The 18304-nt window shown below is 40.0% G+C and overlaps 1 protein-coding gene across 1 annotated transcript in view; it reads left to right on the top strand.

Annotated features, from left to right (window-relative positions):
* LOC127415119 (glutamine--fructose-6-phosphate aminotransferase [isomerizing] 1-like) overlaps window positions 1-4773 on the top strand; it is a 58805-nt gene extending 54032 nt beyond the window's left edge. The window contains exon 19 of the mRNA XM_051653688.1: window positions 2869-4773. Coding sequence (XP_051509648.1) covers window positions 2869-2913 — 45 coding nt within the window. The 3' untranslated portion in view covers window positions 2914-4773. The remainder of the gene's footprint in view (window positions 1-2868) is intronic.
* The last annotated feature ends 13531 nt before the right edge of the window (window positions 4774-18304 follow it).

The raw sequence follows: 18304 nt of genomic DNA, 5'->3' as shown, positions 1-18304 counted from the left end.
TCCTTAAATAAAAGACTGGAAAAAAAAGTTTTATTTGCATAAGTCATATTTTAAATCAATGCCAAAATTTCACAATTTCTGCCAGGGTATACAAACTTTTGAGCACAACTGTATGTCTGATAAACACACAGATAAATATTTCAGTTATAACCAATTCTTGAACTTTATTTTGAATTTCTTCAATTTTAATCCTTTAACTATTGATCTTGAACATCAGGACACTCTCTTATTCCAACAAGGTAAAAAAAAGAAAAGAAGAAAACAAATCACAAACAGGTAAAACAGTAATAAAAAAAATAAATAAAAAAATTGCAACATGTACAGTAGTCAGATGATTATAACTAAAAAAAAAAACATTGTTATTTTATGGTTTATGAAATTGTTAATAAGTATTGATTATTGCCCAGTTTAACACTTCAGATATGCATTTGTATGTATTCAGAAATTTCTTGCATTTGTGATTTAGTTTAATTCTAAACAATACCTACTGACAATATATTATTAATCTGCAGTTTATTTCTTGGCATTTTGTCCAACACTGTCTATTTTCTGCCACAGTTTCACTGTCAATTTCCCACATGCATATTGTCAATGTCATTTTCCTGCACACCAAAAGCGATGCACTTTGTAAACTGTATTTAGTACTATGTTTTACAAATAAAACGTATTATTAGTAGTATCAAACTCATTGTTGGCCTACTATTGCGCTGCACTTAGACAAATGAACAAACAGCTGGCACATCGTAATGTTGAACGAGTGCTTAAATCCGTTTGCTGCATTTGTGAATGTGACCGAACGCAAAAACATAACTTTAGCCTACCTAGTCATTACAAATCATGTAAAACTATATTGAATCTGGTGTTTTTATGAAACAGGGGCTATAATTTATTATCCTGTATACTGTATTTCCACATTCATCTCCACAAATTCCGTGGGATGGTACATACGGAGATAGTGCTTAAGGTTTGAAGTGTTTCCCTCCTGAGCTGATACTTTTTTTGACAAACTTTAAGACTGGGTAACCATCAGCATTAATGATGCCTTGTGGGTCTATAACATACCCAGAGTAATCTCAGACAGCGGACTTCAACCACTTTGGCAGTGGAAATAAAGTTTCAGGCTCTGACATGTCTGTATGGTGCACTTGTGCTGCGCTCTGCTCGTGCTGCAATTCTGATGTGCTCTTGATGCGCTGCGCTTGTGACACCTGCATGTCACCTTTAAAATTGAGTGACAGTCGAATGTAACATGAGGAAGGCGCAATTTAAAGATTTATTTTATCTCGCCAAGTTCATATGAGGCTGTGTAAATGTCACCGATTTCGTCTTAAACTGATTTGGATTTTAGATAAGTTCTGAAAAAATCTGTCTTATATTTCTGCAATACCGTCAATGAGAAGATTTCAACGGTATGATAACCCGTCCATATTAAAACCGAGGTGTATTGTGAAACCTTGAAACTGTTACATCCCTACTTGTTATTGAGGCTAATCTGAAAAAACTAGGGAGCATAAAGATTGGACTGTGGAGCAATGGGAAAAGGTCATGTGGTCTGAGTCCAGATTTACCCCATTCCAAAGTGATGGGCGAGTCAGGGTAAGAAGGGAAGCCCATGAAGCGATGCACCCGTCATGCATAGTACTCACTGTACAAGCCTCTGGAGGCAGTGTTATGATCTGGGGTTGCTTAAATTGGTCAGGTCTAGGCTGAGCAACATTATGCAGCAATAAAATGTGCTGACTACCTGAATGTACTGAATGACCAGGTTATCCCATCAATGGATTTTTTCTTCCCTGACGGCACAGGCATATTCCAGGAAGACAATGCCAAGATTCATCTGGCTCAAATTGTGAAAGAGTGGTTCAGGGAGCATGAGGAATCATTTTCTGATGTATGTCCTCATGAAATCATAGACTCTCCCCTCGAAATCCGAACACGAGTGGTCAAAAGAGACGACCAGGTACCTTAGTAAGTCAGGGACAAATGGTTGTGCAGTTGCTACACACAGTCTGCAGTCAGTCATGTAGTGTGCGCCCCAGCACGACGGAAAACAAGACTGGGCGCCGACTGCAAGTCATGTAGTGTGCAATCCCCACGTTATGTTTCTGTTGCACTCCATCTTGCATTCTATTTTGAAGCGTGAGTACTTTGCCATTGGTATACTGTGCAACATTATGTTAACACAGGACTGTCTGTTAAAGTGTTTCTTTTCTCAAGATGCAGCGTAGCTGAATGAAACTAAATGGCTTCTCTTCAGAGTTGTAACTTGACACTGTGTCTTTTAAAAGTGGCAAGATATATGGCAGCGGTCAAAGACATCTGTCTAGTGCATGTTTATATACAAAAATAATTCAAAATAGTCCAGGTGGGTCCCCTTTGGTGTTCAGGAATAGTTAGGCCGCACTAGTCCCGTTTGTCCTGTTCTCTCGAAATGAGTGCCAGTGGGCGGGGCCAAGGGTGCAGTGACAAATGTTGTGGGATGTGTTAAAACAAATGAGCAATGTCTCGTGACATCACGAACACACAGATTTCAAAACGAGACATTTCAGCAGGGTGGTAACTATAAATGCTCTTTTTAAAACTGGGGAGGAAGTTTTGAGTTCTGAAATTTAAAGTGTGTTTTTATAGTACAGTTACCTCTTATATGTCTAAATATCAAGGAAAATTTGATTCTTCTGTACATGACCCCTTTAAATGTAAGTAATATTCAAGTGAAAATTTCTTATTTAGGTTCTCAGCCCTTTTGACACCCCTAATGCTGTCCATAGAGCTTAACTTGTATTAAACCCCAACCTTTCTTTTAAACAACTTCTTAGACTGTGTCTATTTTTGTTATTTGTATTAATTATTCTCTCCCACTTTACACAGGTTGATTGCCCAAGAAACCTGGCCAAATCAGTGACTGTAGAGTAAACACTTCCTGACTGATGCCCTAAAACACACACGCACACACACACACACACACACACACACACACACACACACACACACACAAGTACAGACTATCAAAGACATGAAGACAATTGGACATTCTTTCCAGTTTTCTATATGCCAGCTTTCATATTATGAAAGAATCTGAAGTGTATCTCTATAACTGTATCTCCTCTCAAATCATGATTATTTAAAGCATCATATCATTGCTGTTGACTGGATTGTGTTTTTGTTTGTGATGGCGTGGTATGGGCTGGCTGTATAATAGCTGCCCTGGATGTCACATGGTACGTCCTATAACATGTTTGTCCTATAGCTGTTTACAGTTTTATCTGTTCATATTTGTTTCGCCCAGAATGACCTGTAGATGGCTCTCATCAAATACACAAGTGCATTTTGTGTAGCAAAGTTGATGTGCCAGTTTGCATTTAGCAACATATGTGGCAATGATCTCAAAACAAAGCCATCTCTTGAAACCAGGTCTCCATTAGATGCTTTCCATAAGAAAGAAAGAAAAAAAAATATTCCAGTCTTGTGACACTATTTGAATCAGTGCTTAGTGATAGTTTGCACACTTGTTTATTTGCTGCTATTTAATGGGAAGATCTTGTTACTGATGACTAGCATATTTCTTTTGTCCTGGAATTACTTATGATTATCTGAAATATTATTTACACAGAGATTTCCACAGCTGACCTTAGCGCATACAGTGGCCTTTAAAATGATTATGTATAACAATAAGACTTATTTAATCTGAAATAGCAGTTGTTGAATTAGTGCTAACGTCTTCAAGTGTCTTGTAACATCATTACATACATTCCATCAAATGCAGATCTGACATTTAGTGAAATTTCTCATCTCACTGCATTGCTTTGAGACTTTAAAATGTACATTTTATACTCCATATATAATTTGACAAAATACACATCTGTTATTATGTAAAAGTAGATGTTTATTGTCTTTCATCATTGAGGTTTCATACATTCTTGTGGCAAACAAATGTTTGAAACTATGACAGAATGGAAGGTAATATCAAGGGGACGGTTGTATTTAATGACAATCCATGTAGAGATCATGTGCATGAAAAGTTTTAAAATATGAAGTAAACATATGAATTGTTTGTTGAGCTAATCTTTGCAACTAGTCTTACAGTGAAGTTTCAATGTGTTTTTGCCAAACTGGGTCATCAAAATTTTGTTTGTTTCGATTTGGCCCAACAAGACATCTACTGGTATGTTAAAACCAGTCAACTGTTACAAAACGAAATGTTTTGTTTGCAGGGTTTGATGAAGAGAATAAAGTTGCTAGCATATTGCTTGTTGAAGTGGTATATTTTAGTTCCCACCAAAAGTGAATCAATGCAGTTGGTGACTTAAAAATACTGTACATGTAGTTACTGTATTAATATGTCCGCTCCACAATCAGTTTGTCTTTTACAATGAAATATTTAGTACAGTGTAGCATACATGTGTATTTTAAATATTACTTTTTTGACTTTCCAATGGATTGCTCTGAGGTCTTGTTATAAAAGAGACTAAGAGTTGGTATCCAGTTTACAGTAGTACTGCCAATGGATGAAGATGAATAGAAACAAAAACAAAGTATGCTGTGTTACTTTATACTGCGCCTGCCCCATACAACGCCACCTTTATTTTTTGATTCCATGGGACCATTTTGTTGTCTTGTCTTTCTTTTGTTTTTATTGGGTATAGAGGGATTATATTTTTTCTATTTACTTTATATTGTTACTTTTTTATGTACTTCCTTTGATCCAAATATTAATGTGATTTTTAAATTTCATGATTATGCCATTGTGCACTAAATAAACATAAAGACACCTCATCTGAATTGTTTGTTTAAAAGGATCTGATGAGCTTAAACAAAATATACCTTCTACATTAATGCTGTGTCTTTTTTATTGTTTGAAGAAAGATCACATGGATGGGACAATAATAAACTAAAAATTACTGCCTTATGCTTATGTTTTTGCTCCATTTTAGAGCTGGTAGAGTATGTCAAACTTCTTGAGATTCTGAAAAGTTTCACTCACTGTACCTTATGAAAAGGTTTATTATTGATGTTTGTCTGACGCTGTTAATTAAATCCTAATCTTTTACACTTAAAAAGATCATCCAAGTTTCATTAAACTTATAAATTGCATTAATTTTTTACCTTTATTTTCCCAACAGAGAGGATAGAATACATGATTTGTAGTACAAAAACATTAGTCGCTTTTCCACTATAGGGCCAGTGCGAGACGGGGCTATCAACTGGCCAGTCAGGGCCAATAGCCTCAGACTTTGAGCCGTGAGACCAAAATCGATCTGCGTTCCCACCATCGGGCCAATAGCCCCGCAGCATTGCCCTAAAACCAACGGTGAGTGGAAGTGACGCCCCTTATGGAGTTGGCTCAACACTCTTTTGGAGTAACCCCGCCCTCTTTTGGAGATTCCGCACCCATTTGGAGAACTCCGACCTGCAGCTATACCTACTTGCTAAAACCCGCCCTTAATACGCAGCCCTGGTGCCAACATCACACACTCCGCCCATTTTACAAGCAAGAGGGAAACTCAAGGTGATGTATCATGTTATTTAATTATCTGGAATATCGGGTTTATATCGTATGTAAACATTAGCTAGCTAGCAAGATAAGTTAACATTGACAATGTAGGGCTTTACTGGTTGTTTAGATCAGTGTTACTATCAGAAATAATAATTATTTCTGTAGATATTAATATTTAAATTAATTAATTGAATCTAACTCATTAAAACCTCATATGGGGCTCCAGTAAATGTAGTGTGCTACGTTTAGGAGCAAGTTTGTTTATTAGCAATAATTAATAATTATCAAAGATAATAATTAATTATTAAAATCAATAGAACATTGATTAGAATCAATGTTAGCTTTTTTAATCCTTTAAAATCAACAATTATCAAAGATAATCATTAATTGTTAACATCGATGAAACATTAAAATTAACACTAGCTTATTGATCATTCAAATTCAAAGATAATTATCAATTATCAAAAATCAATAGAATATTAATAAGGATTAACATTGACGGGGCACCACCCTGAAATCAGGGACTAATAACCGAATATTAAAACAGTCTCAATATTAGATTGTTTTCTTAGGAAAATCGACATCCGAAGAATATCGATTTTCGAATAAAAAAAACAATGAATGAAGGTTTGAATCCAAGCACTGACATCCCGTCAGCATGACACAGGCGTATGCAAAACAAACCAAAACACTTCTCTTTGTAATATAAACAAAATTTATTTATGCAGTAATATCAATTAATAATTAATACAATGCAGTCAATAAACTTCCGACTTACAACTACAAACTAAACAGTGATATGATTAGATATGGAAATAAAATAATCCTATAACACATAAGGTGTGTGTGTGTGACTGTGTGTGTGTGTGTGTGTGTGTGTGTGTGTGTGTGTGTTTGTGATTAGTAAGAGAGAGAGAGAGAGAGAGAGAGAGAGAGAGAGAGAGAGAGATTATTAAGTGACAGCTGATTTCGCGATAGCTGGAGATAAAGCAGCTGTGTTCATCACTCAGAGACGCGGTTTTACGAGCGGGGCTCGTAAAAGTCCCTTGTTATTTGACTCTTTAATGGATGAACTCAGTTGCTGTCTCACCCGCGACGGCGAAATTGCACAACAATCCAATTTGGTTGGACCACAATACAGCAAAACAAATTCGTGATAATTAATACCCTGAGTATTAATTATTAGCGGACATGGCGGTCCGTAAACTGTACAAGCAAAAACCTTGAAACACAAGAATAGCACACTATAATATTCTATCTCTGCCCAGACGTAACCTCTTACTTGAATCACATGAGGACACAGGTAGAATGTGTTTTCCTCCGTCCTTTAACTTTGACCTGGTTTCTTGAGGCTCGTGTGATGACGAGAGGCCATTTCCACGCGCTGTCGGCAGGCGGTACGGCTGTTGATCCTCGGCGGGCTGGCGGAGAACTCAGAAATGTCGACTTGATTGAAGATGGAAGAGAAATCTTTAATCTATTCACTTCTGTAGGCCAACGGATGAAGATGCGAATTGCTCAGTGGTCTCCTTCGGATCTGTTAGAGTGTTCGGTTGAACACAGAGTATCAAATCAAAATCAAATCACTTTATTGTCACACAGCCATATACACAAGTGCAATGGTGTGTGAAATTCTTGGGTGCAGTTCCGATCAACATAGCAGTCATGACAGTGATGAGACATATACCAATTTACAATAACATCAAATTAACACAACACAATTTAAACATCTGTTATACACATAATTACACTCAACAATATACAAATAATAACATACACTGTACAGTATACAACACGCACTATATAGATACACATTATTCAATAAAAATAAAAAATAAAAATATATAAAAAAGTATATATATATATATATATATATATATATATATATATATATATATAGAATGTACAGTATTGTACTGTATTGACATTCAGGCTGTCGGTTGATAGTCAGTTGTTAAGAGAGAACATAATATAATAATAATATAATTTATGACAGTCCGGTGTGAGATATAAGAGTATGGGTAATAAAGTGCAGTGCTGATGTATTTTGATCGTGGGAGATCAAGAGTTCAAAAGTCTGATTGCTTGGGGGAAGAAGCTGTCATGGAGTCTGCTGGTGCGGGTCCTGATGCTGCGATACCGCCTACCTGATGGTAGCAGTGAGAACAGCCCATGGCTCAGGTGGCTGGAGTCTCTGATGATCCTCAGAGCTTTTTTCACACACCACCTTGTAAATATTTCCTGGAGGGAGGGAAGCTCACCTCCGATGATGTGTCTGGCAGTTCGCACCACCCTTTGCAGTGCTTTGCGGTTGTGGGCGGTGCTATTGCCGTACCAGGCGGAGATACAGCCAGTCAGGATGCTCTCTACAGTGCAGGTGTAGAACCGTGTGAGGATGTGGCGGTTCATTCCAAACTTCCTCAGCCGTCTCAGGAAGAAGAGGCGCTGATGAGCCTTCTTCACAACGACTTCAGTGTGGACGGACCATGTGAGTTCCTCAGTGATGTGGACACCCAGGATCTTGAAGTTGTTGACTCTCTCCACTGGTGCTCCACTGATGGTGATGGGACTGTGTTCTCTGTCTTTTCTTCTGAAGTCCACCACAAAAGCTCCTTTGTCTTACTGACGTTGAGGGAGAGGTTGTGCTCCTGACACCAGTGTGTCAGAGTGTGTACCTCCTCTCTGTAGGCTGTTTCATCATTGTCAGTGATCAGACCTACCACCGTCGTGTCATCAGCAAACTTAATGATGGCATTGGAGCTATGTGTTGCCACAAAGTCATGTGTGTACAAGGAATACAGTAGTGGGCTGAGAACACAGCCCTGCGGGGCTCCAGTGTTGAGGGTCAGTGATGAGGAGATGTTGCTGCCTATTCTAACCACCTGGCGTCTGCTTGACAGGAAGTCCAGGATCCAGCTGCACAGCGAGCTGTTTAAACCCAGAGCCCGGAGTTTCTCATCTTGCTTGGAGGGCACTATGGTGTTGAATGTTGAGCTGTAGTCTACAAACAGCATTCTCACATAAGTGCTCTTTTTTTCCAGGTGGGAGAGAGCAGTGTGTATTGTAGATGCAATGGCATCATCAGTGGAGCGGTTGTTGCGGTAAGCAAACTGCAGCGGGTCAAGATTGAGTGGCAATACAGAGCAGATGTAATCTCTGATTAGTCTCTCAAAACATTTGCTGATGATGGGGGTCAGAGCAACAGGACGCCAGTCATTTAAACAAGTTATTTTTGATTGTTTTGGAACAGGCACAATGGTGGATGTTTTAAAGCATGTGGGGACTACAGACAAAGAGAGGGAAAGGTTGAAAATGTCCGTAAAAACACCAGCCAGCTGGTTCGCGCACGCTCTGATGACGCGGCCCGGAATGCCGTCTGGGCCAGCGGCTTTGCAGATATTCACCTGTCAGAAGGATCGTGTTACATCCACTACAGAGACGGAGAGTGAACTAACCTCTGTAGCTTCAGCCGCGAGAGCTCTCTCCGTGAGGGCGGTGTTATTTCCCTCGAAACGAGCATAAAAAGTATTTAGCTCATCCGGTGGCAGCGGTGTTCATGGCGGAGTTTTTATTCCCTTTAAAGTCCGTGATGATGTTAATTCCCTGCCACATGCTTCTAGAGTTGGTGGTGTTAAACTGTCCTTCAATCTTACTCCTGTACTGGCGTTTTGCGGTTCTGATAGTTTTTCGGAGGGCATAACTGGCTTGTTTATGCTCCTCCACGTTCCCGGAATTAAAAGCGGAGGTCCGCACATTAAGTGCCGCGCGAACATCGCTATTGATCCAAGGTTTCTGATTCGGATAGATTCGTACAGTTCTGGTCGGAACGACGTCTTCTATGCACGTTCTGATGAAACACATTACGCTATCAGCGTAAAGCTCGATGTCGTCATCAGAGGCGGACCGGAACATCTCCCAGTCCGTGTGATCAAAACAGTCTTGTAGCGTAGAATCTGATTGGTCCGACCAGCACTGGATCGTTCTGAGGGTGGGTGCTTCCTGTTTCAATTTCTGCCTGTAAGCGGGCAGAAGCAGAATGGAAGAGTGGTCCGATTTGCCAAATGGTGGGCGGGGGAGGGATCTGTAGCCATCCTGGAACGGAGAGTAGCAATGGTCCAAAACCCGGTCCCCTTGTGTGTTGAAACTAATGTGCTGGTGATATTTTGGTGCGACTGATTTTAAACTGGCTTTATTAAAGTCCCCGGTCACAATGAACGCGGCCTCAGGGTGCGCGGTTTCCTGCTCACTTATAATCCCATACAGTTCCTTGAGTGCCCGGTCTGTGTCGGCTTGTGGCGGGATGTACACAGCAGTGATAATGACCGCTGTGAATTCCCTCGGTAGCCAGAATGGTCGACACAGAAGCATAAGAAATTCCAGATCAGGAGAGCAGAAAGACTTGATAGAATGTACGTTCCTCTGATCACACCAGGATTTGTTGATCATAAAACATACACCACCAGCTCTGCTTTTACCTGAGAGGTCTTTCGCTCTGTCCGCTCGGTGCACGGAGAACCCCGCGGGTTCAATGGCTGAGTCTGGAATCTCTGCAGACATCCAAGTTTCTGTTAGGCAGATAATGCAGCAGTCCCTTGTATCTCGTTGGAAAGAGATCCGCGCTTTCAGCTCGCAGAGCTTGTTATCCAGAGACTGAACATTTGCCAGTTGAATAGTGGGTAGCGGGGGTCGATTTGCGCGGCGTCTTACTCTGATGAGAACGCCGGGCTCTGTTTCCCCTTTTCCTCCTGCGTTTCCGCGGCTGTGCTGCCCAGACAAAGGGCTCCGCTTGCGTGTTTGTAAACAGCGGGTCGGCATTGAGGAATGTGAAGTCCTGTTTACGGTGTGAGATTGCTGAACCAATGTCCAAAAGTGTTTGTCTGTTGTAGACAATAAGGCAGACAACATCCAAGACAAAAAACATAAGAATTGTTAACAAAACAAACAAAACATTACTATGTTGTGTCGGAGCTCGCAACGCAGCAGCCATACTCGGCGCCATCAACTCGTCCAGCAAGATGGAGATTGTATGGCTACAGTTTCAAGTCGGACATTACTTCCTTATGCCACGAAGCTGCACCGGAGAGCAGCAAAAAGCTATGTCCGTATTCGGTGAACTAAGTCGCTGGAAGCCACTCTGGAAGCATTTCAGAATTATTTGAACTCCTGATGATGTCATGTTTGAGGGACGTTCTGTTGTGTACCACATCCAATAGGAGTTGAGCGCTCGATCCTTTAGTGAGCAAGGCTTCCTGGATTTGTTGGACTCCCTTTGTTTGATTTTGGTGTGATTTTTATCAGTAAAATTTACGACTTAGGAGGTGGGGGCTTGAGTTATGTTTTTATGACTGTTAGGCCTGCCTTTGTCTTCTATCTGAATACATGAGGCCCAACAACAACGAATGTAACTGCCATAGTGTCCTGAGTGGTCTCTCCACTAACAGCGGGACAATGTCCCAGCACACCGTCCATAGTCTCAAAGCATAGAAACTTCTTACTTTGGGCACTGCTTTGTCAATTGTGCATTGTAATGGATTTGTACTGTGCCTGCAATATAAAAGAATTTCCCAAACCTGTACCACTGTGCGCTGGATACACAACCTGGCGAGTTCTGCAAATCTCCGCCTTTGACATTGACCCTGCCTCAATCCCCAGCTGGCCTTGTTTGACCCAGTTGTAAACGGCAGGCCATTGGCTGTTGGTCCCGATGAAGCCCCGGAATTGACAGTGGGAATGCAACTGGCCTTGGCACACACTGGCACGCCCTGATTTGGCCCGATAATGGAAACACAGCTATTGTTGAGTACTGTGTTTGAGCATCTAACCCTTAATCTTAATTAAAGCCTTAAACTGTTAAGGTTTTGGTAGTGTTTATAGGATTCAAATTATAACCACAACAGTTATAGTGAGACTTTTGATCTTTCTAACCTTCTGCTTTCTTTAAATTATTTTAGGTAATGTCTTACAGGAGGCAAATGCTTTGTCACACACTATACCCAGAGAAATACAAAGGATGAGCTGTAGGAGAGAGAGGACTGATAGAACACAGAATAAGAGTGTAACAGAGGTGAACAACAAGTCTTGCATGTGTATATTATGTGTACGGTTATTTCCTTTTTAAGCTGTGCGTAAAGTTTGAAACTCTTGTTTAGCTTGTTTAGTTTCATTGACAGGTGAGTGGGTTGTGCTTAACAAAACTGGTTGTCTGGGACGCATCAGGACAGATTAGCGTTTACAACTTGAATGCAATGTGGTCAACTACCTCAAATATTTTCAGTTACCTCTGAATGTGGTTTGAGTTGCAGATCATAAAATTGTTTGGACCCTGTATTTAGCGCTGTCCACTTGTAATCCGATCACCTGAAATTGATTTTAATATCAGGTTTAAACAGGGTCTTAGTTGTTCCTTAGAGGTTCCAAGAGAAATGTAAAAAAAATAACAATTTAGAAATGCATTTTAAAAACTGTAAAAAGTTATCATTTACTGAATCTGACATTACTACTGTTTCATTCTACTTTCTAAAGACAGGTCAGATATCATTAAATTAACTGCAATCATTTTATTCTGTTGACAGTCAGTTTCTCCTTGATCGTATTGTCTTTCACTTGCTCACTGGGGTTTTCAAGGCAGACTTTCCTGTAAAGCTGCATTAGAACCATTTTTTCCCACCTTCTTCAGGTTTATATAGCTAACATTCTCTAATAATAATAATAGAAAAAAGAATACATACTTTAACTAGTAAATCTTTTTGATATTTTAATAATTTAATTTAGCATTAGAATAATGACAATATAAATGTCTTATAATATCTTATATCATGGTTACTATTTTTTCTTACAGTGAGAAAAATGGGTCTTTATACATAAGATATGCACTGATGAGCCAAAACATTATGGCCACCTGCCTAATATGCTGTTGGTCCTCCACATGCAGCCAAAACAGGGTAGGTGTCAGTATGTTTAGGTAGGTGGCACGTGTCAAATGTAAAAGAAAACGACACTCATCCGACTAGGCTTCTAGTCTTCTACTGCACCGAGGTCCAGTTCTGATGCTCGCGTGCCCATTGTAGGCACTTTTTATGGTGGACAGGGGTCATCATGGGCACTCTGTCCGGTCTGCAGCTACACAGCCCCATAAACAGCAGGGTGCGATGCACTGTGTGATGTTGTGACACATTTCTCCCATAAGCATCATTAAAATTTTCTGTGACTTGTGCCACAGTAGACATTTTGTCCGTTCGGACCAGACGGGATAGCCTTCGTTGCCCTTGTGCATCGATAAGACCTGTCGCCGGTTTGTGGTTTGTCCCTCCTCGGACCACTGTTGGTAGGTACTCACCACTGCTGACCAGGAGCACCCCACAAGCCTTGCCGGTCAGAAGCTCTGACCCAGTTGTCTGGCCATAACAATTTATCCCTTGTCAAAATCACTCAGGAATTTACTCCTGCCAATTTCTTCTGCATTCAACACGTTGGCTACAAGAACTCGCTTACAGTCTAATCTACCCAGACCTTGACATGTTTGTTAGGAGATGATCAACGTTATTTGCTTCACCTGTTAGTGGTCATAATGTTTTGGCTCATCGGTGTCTAGCTTCTTTTAAATTTCAGGAAGGGACTCCCTTGCAAGGGTATCATTATATTTGGAGGTCCTTGGCATCAAAAAGTTTGAAAAAAAACCAAAAAAAAAAACATGAGATTGATCATACTAGTTGAGCAGGTGATGGGAGAGCCAAAGGGGGCACTGCCAGGGTAAAACTGCAGGACTACATGGCATCTGTCCTGGAATATTGAGTGCTTGTGTAGAACAGCTAAGTGTCATGTTCCAGTGCCTGCTTAATGTAAATGTATGCCTGGAAAAAGGCCCTGTTCTCTGGAAAACATCTTGCCTGGCCCTGACACCAGAGACTGGTCTAACTTGTCCCACCTTGGGGCCTTGTTGGTTACTCTTTGATTCCCCTACATCTTTTGGCCCCAAGTTGGTGTTAATAGGTTAATTATGTTGATTCCATACACACAAGAAACAACGTGAGGGTAAGAAAATGATAGCAGAATTTACATTTTTGGGTGAACTTTCCCTTTAAACTAATGTTTGAAAGTATCTTGGCAGTAAGGATGTATTGGAACTGCTTGCATCATGGCTGTTGATGGGTAAATTACTTTATTGGTTAGAGCAGAAAGTGGGTCAGGGATTGTGGTACAAAACAAACTACAAGAAAGAATACCGGCAAATAATAGACTGTGCAAGTAACACATCATTTCCATGCCAGCCACTTCTTGTGTGGTCAGTCTGTCAGTATGGATGGATAGTATGGATTTTCCTTTCACTGCCAAGTCTGAGCTCACTTGAAATCTCTTGGGTGGTTAAATTCACTCTTTCTTAAACCACAACTATTTTTCGTTTGGGTGCAGCGTCTGCAAAGAACATTCATGTACATGTAAATGTTATAGTTGCCTTGTTGCCCTTTGAGTAATAATTTATTCAATTGAGAGGAGAAAAGATAATAATGGAAAAGTTAACTGTTGAAATCTTTTTCCTGTGAGAATTTCATTTTCAGTCAAACCAATTTTGGCATCAAAACATATTTCAGAAATGTTCTGCAATGTTACTATGGTAGCAACAATACAGTGAACAGTAAAGCTCCACAGCTCTGCTCGATCATCAGTCGCTGGAATGAAGGTGCTGGTAAGATAAATGAGCATGTACACCTGATAAATACCTGACACTGTTGTCAGATGCATTACAAAGGCAGAATGTAATGAACACGTCAGGTCCAGGACAAGTGGAATATCTGCTAAAACTGTATTTTATTTTACTTTAATTCATACTTAATAACATTTCATTTGAAAAAGTTATGCTGGACCGTGGCTGAACTCTACAAGTGATATTTTACACAGTGGACAACAAACAAGGGTTTATCAATGGCCGATACTTAAATTATTACCCCCTACTTTTGTGCTCACAGCCTTGCGAAGTACCAGTAGTACTAATAGAAAGTCAGTGCAGAAATGGCTAATAATTGCCTTAAATGGCAAACATTATTTACAGTCAGTATGCTTGTGCTTAGAGCCAAGAAAACATTTTCCCCCATTAAATAGTTATGGGGAAACTATTGAGCTTTACGGGATAAGCCTTAACATTAAATAATGATAAAGAGTGTAAGAGAAACTTACCTCTGTTTGCCACTCAAATAATATTAGGAAGATTAAACTTATTTTTAAAGGGGGAAATGTAATAGCATAATGGATTTGAGCATAAAGTGCAGGGACAAGAACAATTGCTGAATTTAAAGAGGTCATGACATACTCTCTTTATTTTTATTTTTATTTTTATTTTATTTTTTTACCAATAATTGTAGTATTTTACCACTTATAGGGCGGCATTTTAGTGCCTCGTAAAAAAAAAAAAAATACAAGATTTCGAGAATAAAGTCAATATTTTGAGAATAGTCAAAATTTTGAGAATAAAGTCGTAGCATTACGAGATTAAAGTTGTAATATTTTGAGAATAAAGTCAAAATTACAAGAAAAAAATATATTTCAAATATTTAGAAAATCGTGAGGAAAGTATCATCAAACAAGGCACAAACATGCCTCCTTTATGTGAATTAGGCTCAATGTAGATTGCGCTTCATTCACAAAAATTGCCTGGCGCAAAGAAAAGTATTAAAAAGTAGTAAAAATTAATTTTATTTAAAAGAGATGTGTGTGAATATTTTCATCCTATCATTTCAGCACTAATTCATCAAACACTAATGATGAAGGAGAGCGTTATAGATAGGCATATATCCAGATGCACTGTGTAGTCAAGCACACTTTTTCTGCAGTTACTGAATTTATTCAGGAGAGGGCTACAAGTGCACAGTGCCTAGAACTGTAACCAGATGATCTAGTCATATTTGCATAGGTCTATAGTTCAGTACTGATGTCCATCATTTTAATTCTGTTCCTTTTGCATCTACTCAGGTCCCAGCCAAAGAAACAAAACTTTAGGCTACGTGAGAGCCCACATCGCGTGCATTCATGTTACATGCATTTCTTGCATCACTTTCATTAATCTCTAAGAAGTTGAGAGCTATTTGAAACCCCGTCTTACTAAAGCATTATTATTTCTATAATAAAATTTTGTAAAAGTTAATACATTTTGGCGCTTTGGCAAGGTTACAAACAACTTCCATGTTTGTCAGTATTTCTTCATTATTTTCATAATAAGAAAACACAATTTGCCAAAGTTTCAGCACCTTTGGGCTAGACAGCTCCCATAACAGTTAAATATATTTTATCGAGCGATCTGCATGCTGGTTTGATATATATATATATATATATATATATATATATATATATATATATATATATATATATATATATATGATATATATATTATTATTATTATTATTATTATTATTATTATAAAAATGTTTTTTTTTAACATGGCACTAAAATGGTGCTGTACTCTTATAATGTTAGTAAAGTTTTATTTATTTTTTTTTATTTCTTTTACCAAAACAGTCACAATTTAGTAATATATCATCATTTTCCACCCTGTGTCTGGCCCTCTGTCTGAAATGGTTAGTTTGGTCCTCAGCATCTCCTTTAAACTTCACGGAAGAAAATGAACCAGCTCCACAACAATAAAAACTAATTTCGACACGATAGATCACAACGCACATCCAACACATTGCATTCAAATATATCAAACTGTTCACTCAAGCACAGCAGCACCATAAACTATAAATATCAAACATTACATATAAAACATTCCTGAATGGAACTGGTTACTTATGGTTTTGCAGTTGGGTCCAATAGCATTTTTAACTGCCCCATCTGTCAGGTTTCCAGGTTGATCTGTTGGTGAGATTGTTCTGTTTGTCTTCATGCTTCCCTGTTTTTCCCACATGTCTGTGTTTGTTTTCGACCATGTGCTTGCTGCTGCCAGGGTTTCCCCGCAGGGGCTATTTTTCATGGCTGCTTGCTCATCAGCAGCACCTGTTCCTCATCTCCCTCATTACCCCTCTCCCTATTTAATCTACTTGTGTGTTCAGTCCTGTGTCAGATTGTCTAGTGACCTCCAAGTTATCTTGCGTTCTGAGCGATTCTCAGATTCTGCCTGTTATTTTTTTCTGTTTATACATAAACATTGACTTTATTGTACTTTATTGTACCCTCGGTTGGCGAGGGAGGAGAGACAACGACACCTCTCTTGAACCCTTTGCCTTTATTGTGGAGGATTTGGCAACATCATCAAGAACTGCTTAGTAAAATAACTCATCAGAAGTCAGGGGCATACTGAAGAACGGTACATATAAGGATCCTGCCCCTTCTTCTGGCACTGCTGTGCTGAGGTGGGAAAAATGCCAACACCATCGACTCTGCTTTAGCCAATCTGCTGGGTCTTCCAGTGACCAAATTGGACACCCCTCAGGATGCTTGCAGTCTTTGGGGCCAAGCCATGGAGAAATTCACCTATACTTCTGTCCCAGTGAGTCTTTTGGACTCAGGTAATAATGAGGAGAAGATTGTTTTACCTAATCAGGTCCCCTTCCGCTCCTATTGTTTTGGGGCATCCCTGGTTAGTAAAGCACAATCCTCACATTTGTTGGGCAGAGGGCTCCATTTCTTTGTGAAGTCCCTCTTGACTTAAGCATTGTCTGTGTTCAGCTTCATCTCCTTTCTCCTCTTATCCTGTTTTTCAGGTTGATCCGGTGCATCTGTCTGGAGTGCCGGCAGTTTACAATGACCTGTGAGGGGTGTTCAGTAGGTCCCGGGCCACATCTCTCCCTCCGCATCGCCCCTAAGACTGCGCTATAGCTCTGTTGCCAGGCACTTCTCCACCTCAGAGGTGACTTTATTACCTGTTGGGCCCTGAACGTGATGCCGTAGAGAGGTACATTGAGGAGACTTTGGCATCCAGACTCATCCGCCCCTCTTCTTCTCCAGTGGGCACCAGGTTCTTTGTGGAGAAGAAGGATGGATCACTTCATCCCTGCATTGACTACTGGGGGCTCAGTGACATTATCATCAAGAACATGTATCTTTTGCCTCTTCTGCCTTCAGCCTTCGAGTTGTTGCAGGGAGCGACTGTTTTCACTAAGTTGGACCTGTGTAACGCTTACCACTTGGTATGAATAAGGGAGGGGATGAGTGGAAGACGGCCTTTAACACATCCACAAGGCACTTTGAATATTTAGTTATGCCCTTTGGGTTAACCAATGCCCCAGCCGTCTTCCAGGTCCTGGTCAATGACTCGCTGAGCGATTATGGTTAGACATTTTGTTTTTGTGTACCTAGATGACATAGTGATCTTCTCCCAGTCTCTCCAGGAACACACCCAGCACATCCGTCAGGTCCTCCAGAGGCTGCTAGATAATCAACTGTTCATTAAGGCAGAGAAGTTTCAGTTCCATGCCCAGGCAGTTCCATTCTTGGGGTTTGTAGTCTCTGCTGAGGGGATTCGTGTGGATCCTGGCAAGGTGAGGGCCATATCCAGTTGGCCAACCCTGGACTCTGAAAGGCCCTGCAGACGTTCCTGGGGTTTGCCAACCTTTTTAGACCAAGTTGCTGCGACTCTGATTGATCTTACCTCCCCCATGACCCAGTTTCACTGGTCACCTCTGGCTCAAGTGGCATTAAATAAACTTAAGAAACTTTTTACCTAAGTGCCTATTCTTATTTTTCGTGACCCGGTCTGTCATTTTGTGGTGGAGGTAAATGCATCAGAGGTAGGAACTGGAGCAGTCCTCTCACTACATTCCCCTCATGATGGTTTTACTTACCCCTGTGCCTTTTTTCCCCATCGTCTCTCTCAGGCAGACC

The sequence above is a fragment of the Myxocyprinus asiaticus genome, chromosome 24, assembly GCF_019703515.2.
Source record: "Myxocyprinus asiaticus isolate MX2 ecotype Aquarium Trade chromosome 24, UBuf_Myxa_2, whole genome shotgun sequence".
Classification (NCBI taxonomy): Eukaryota; Metazoa; Chordata; class Actinopteri; order Cypriniformes; family Catostomidae; genus Myxocyprinus; species Myxocyprinus asiaticus.
The sequence above is the reverse complement of the archived record's forward strand: the minus strand, read 5'-3'. Positions and strand labels throughout refer to the sequence as shown.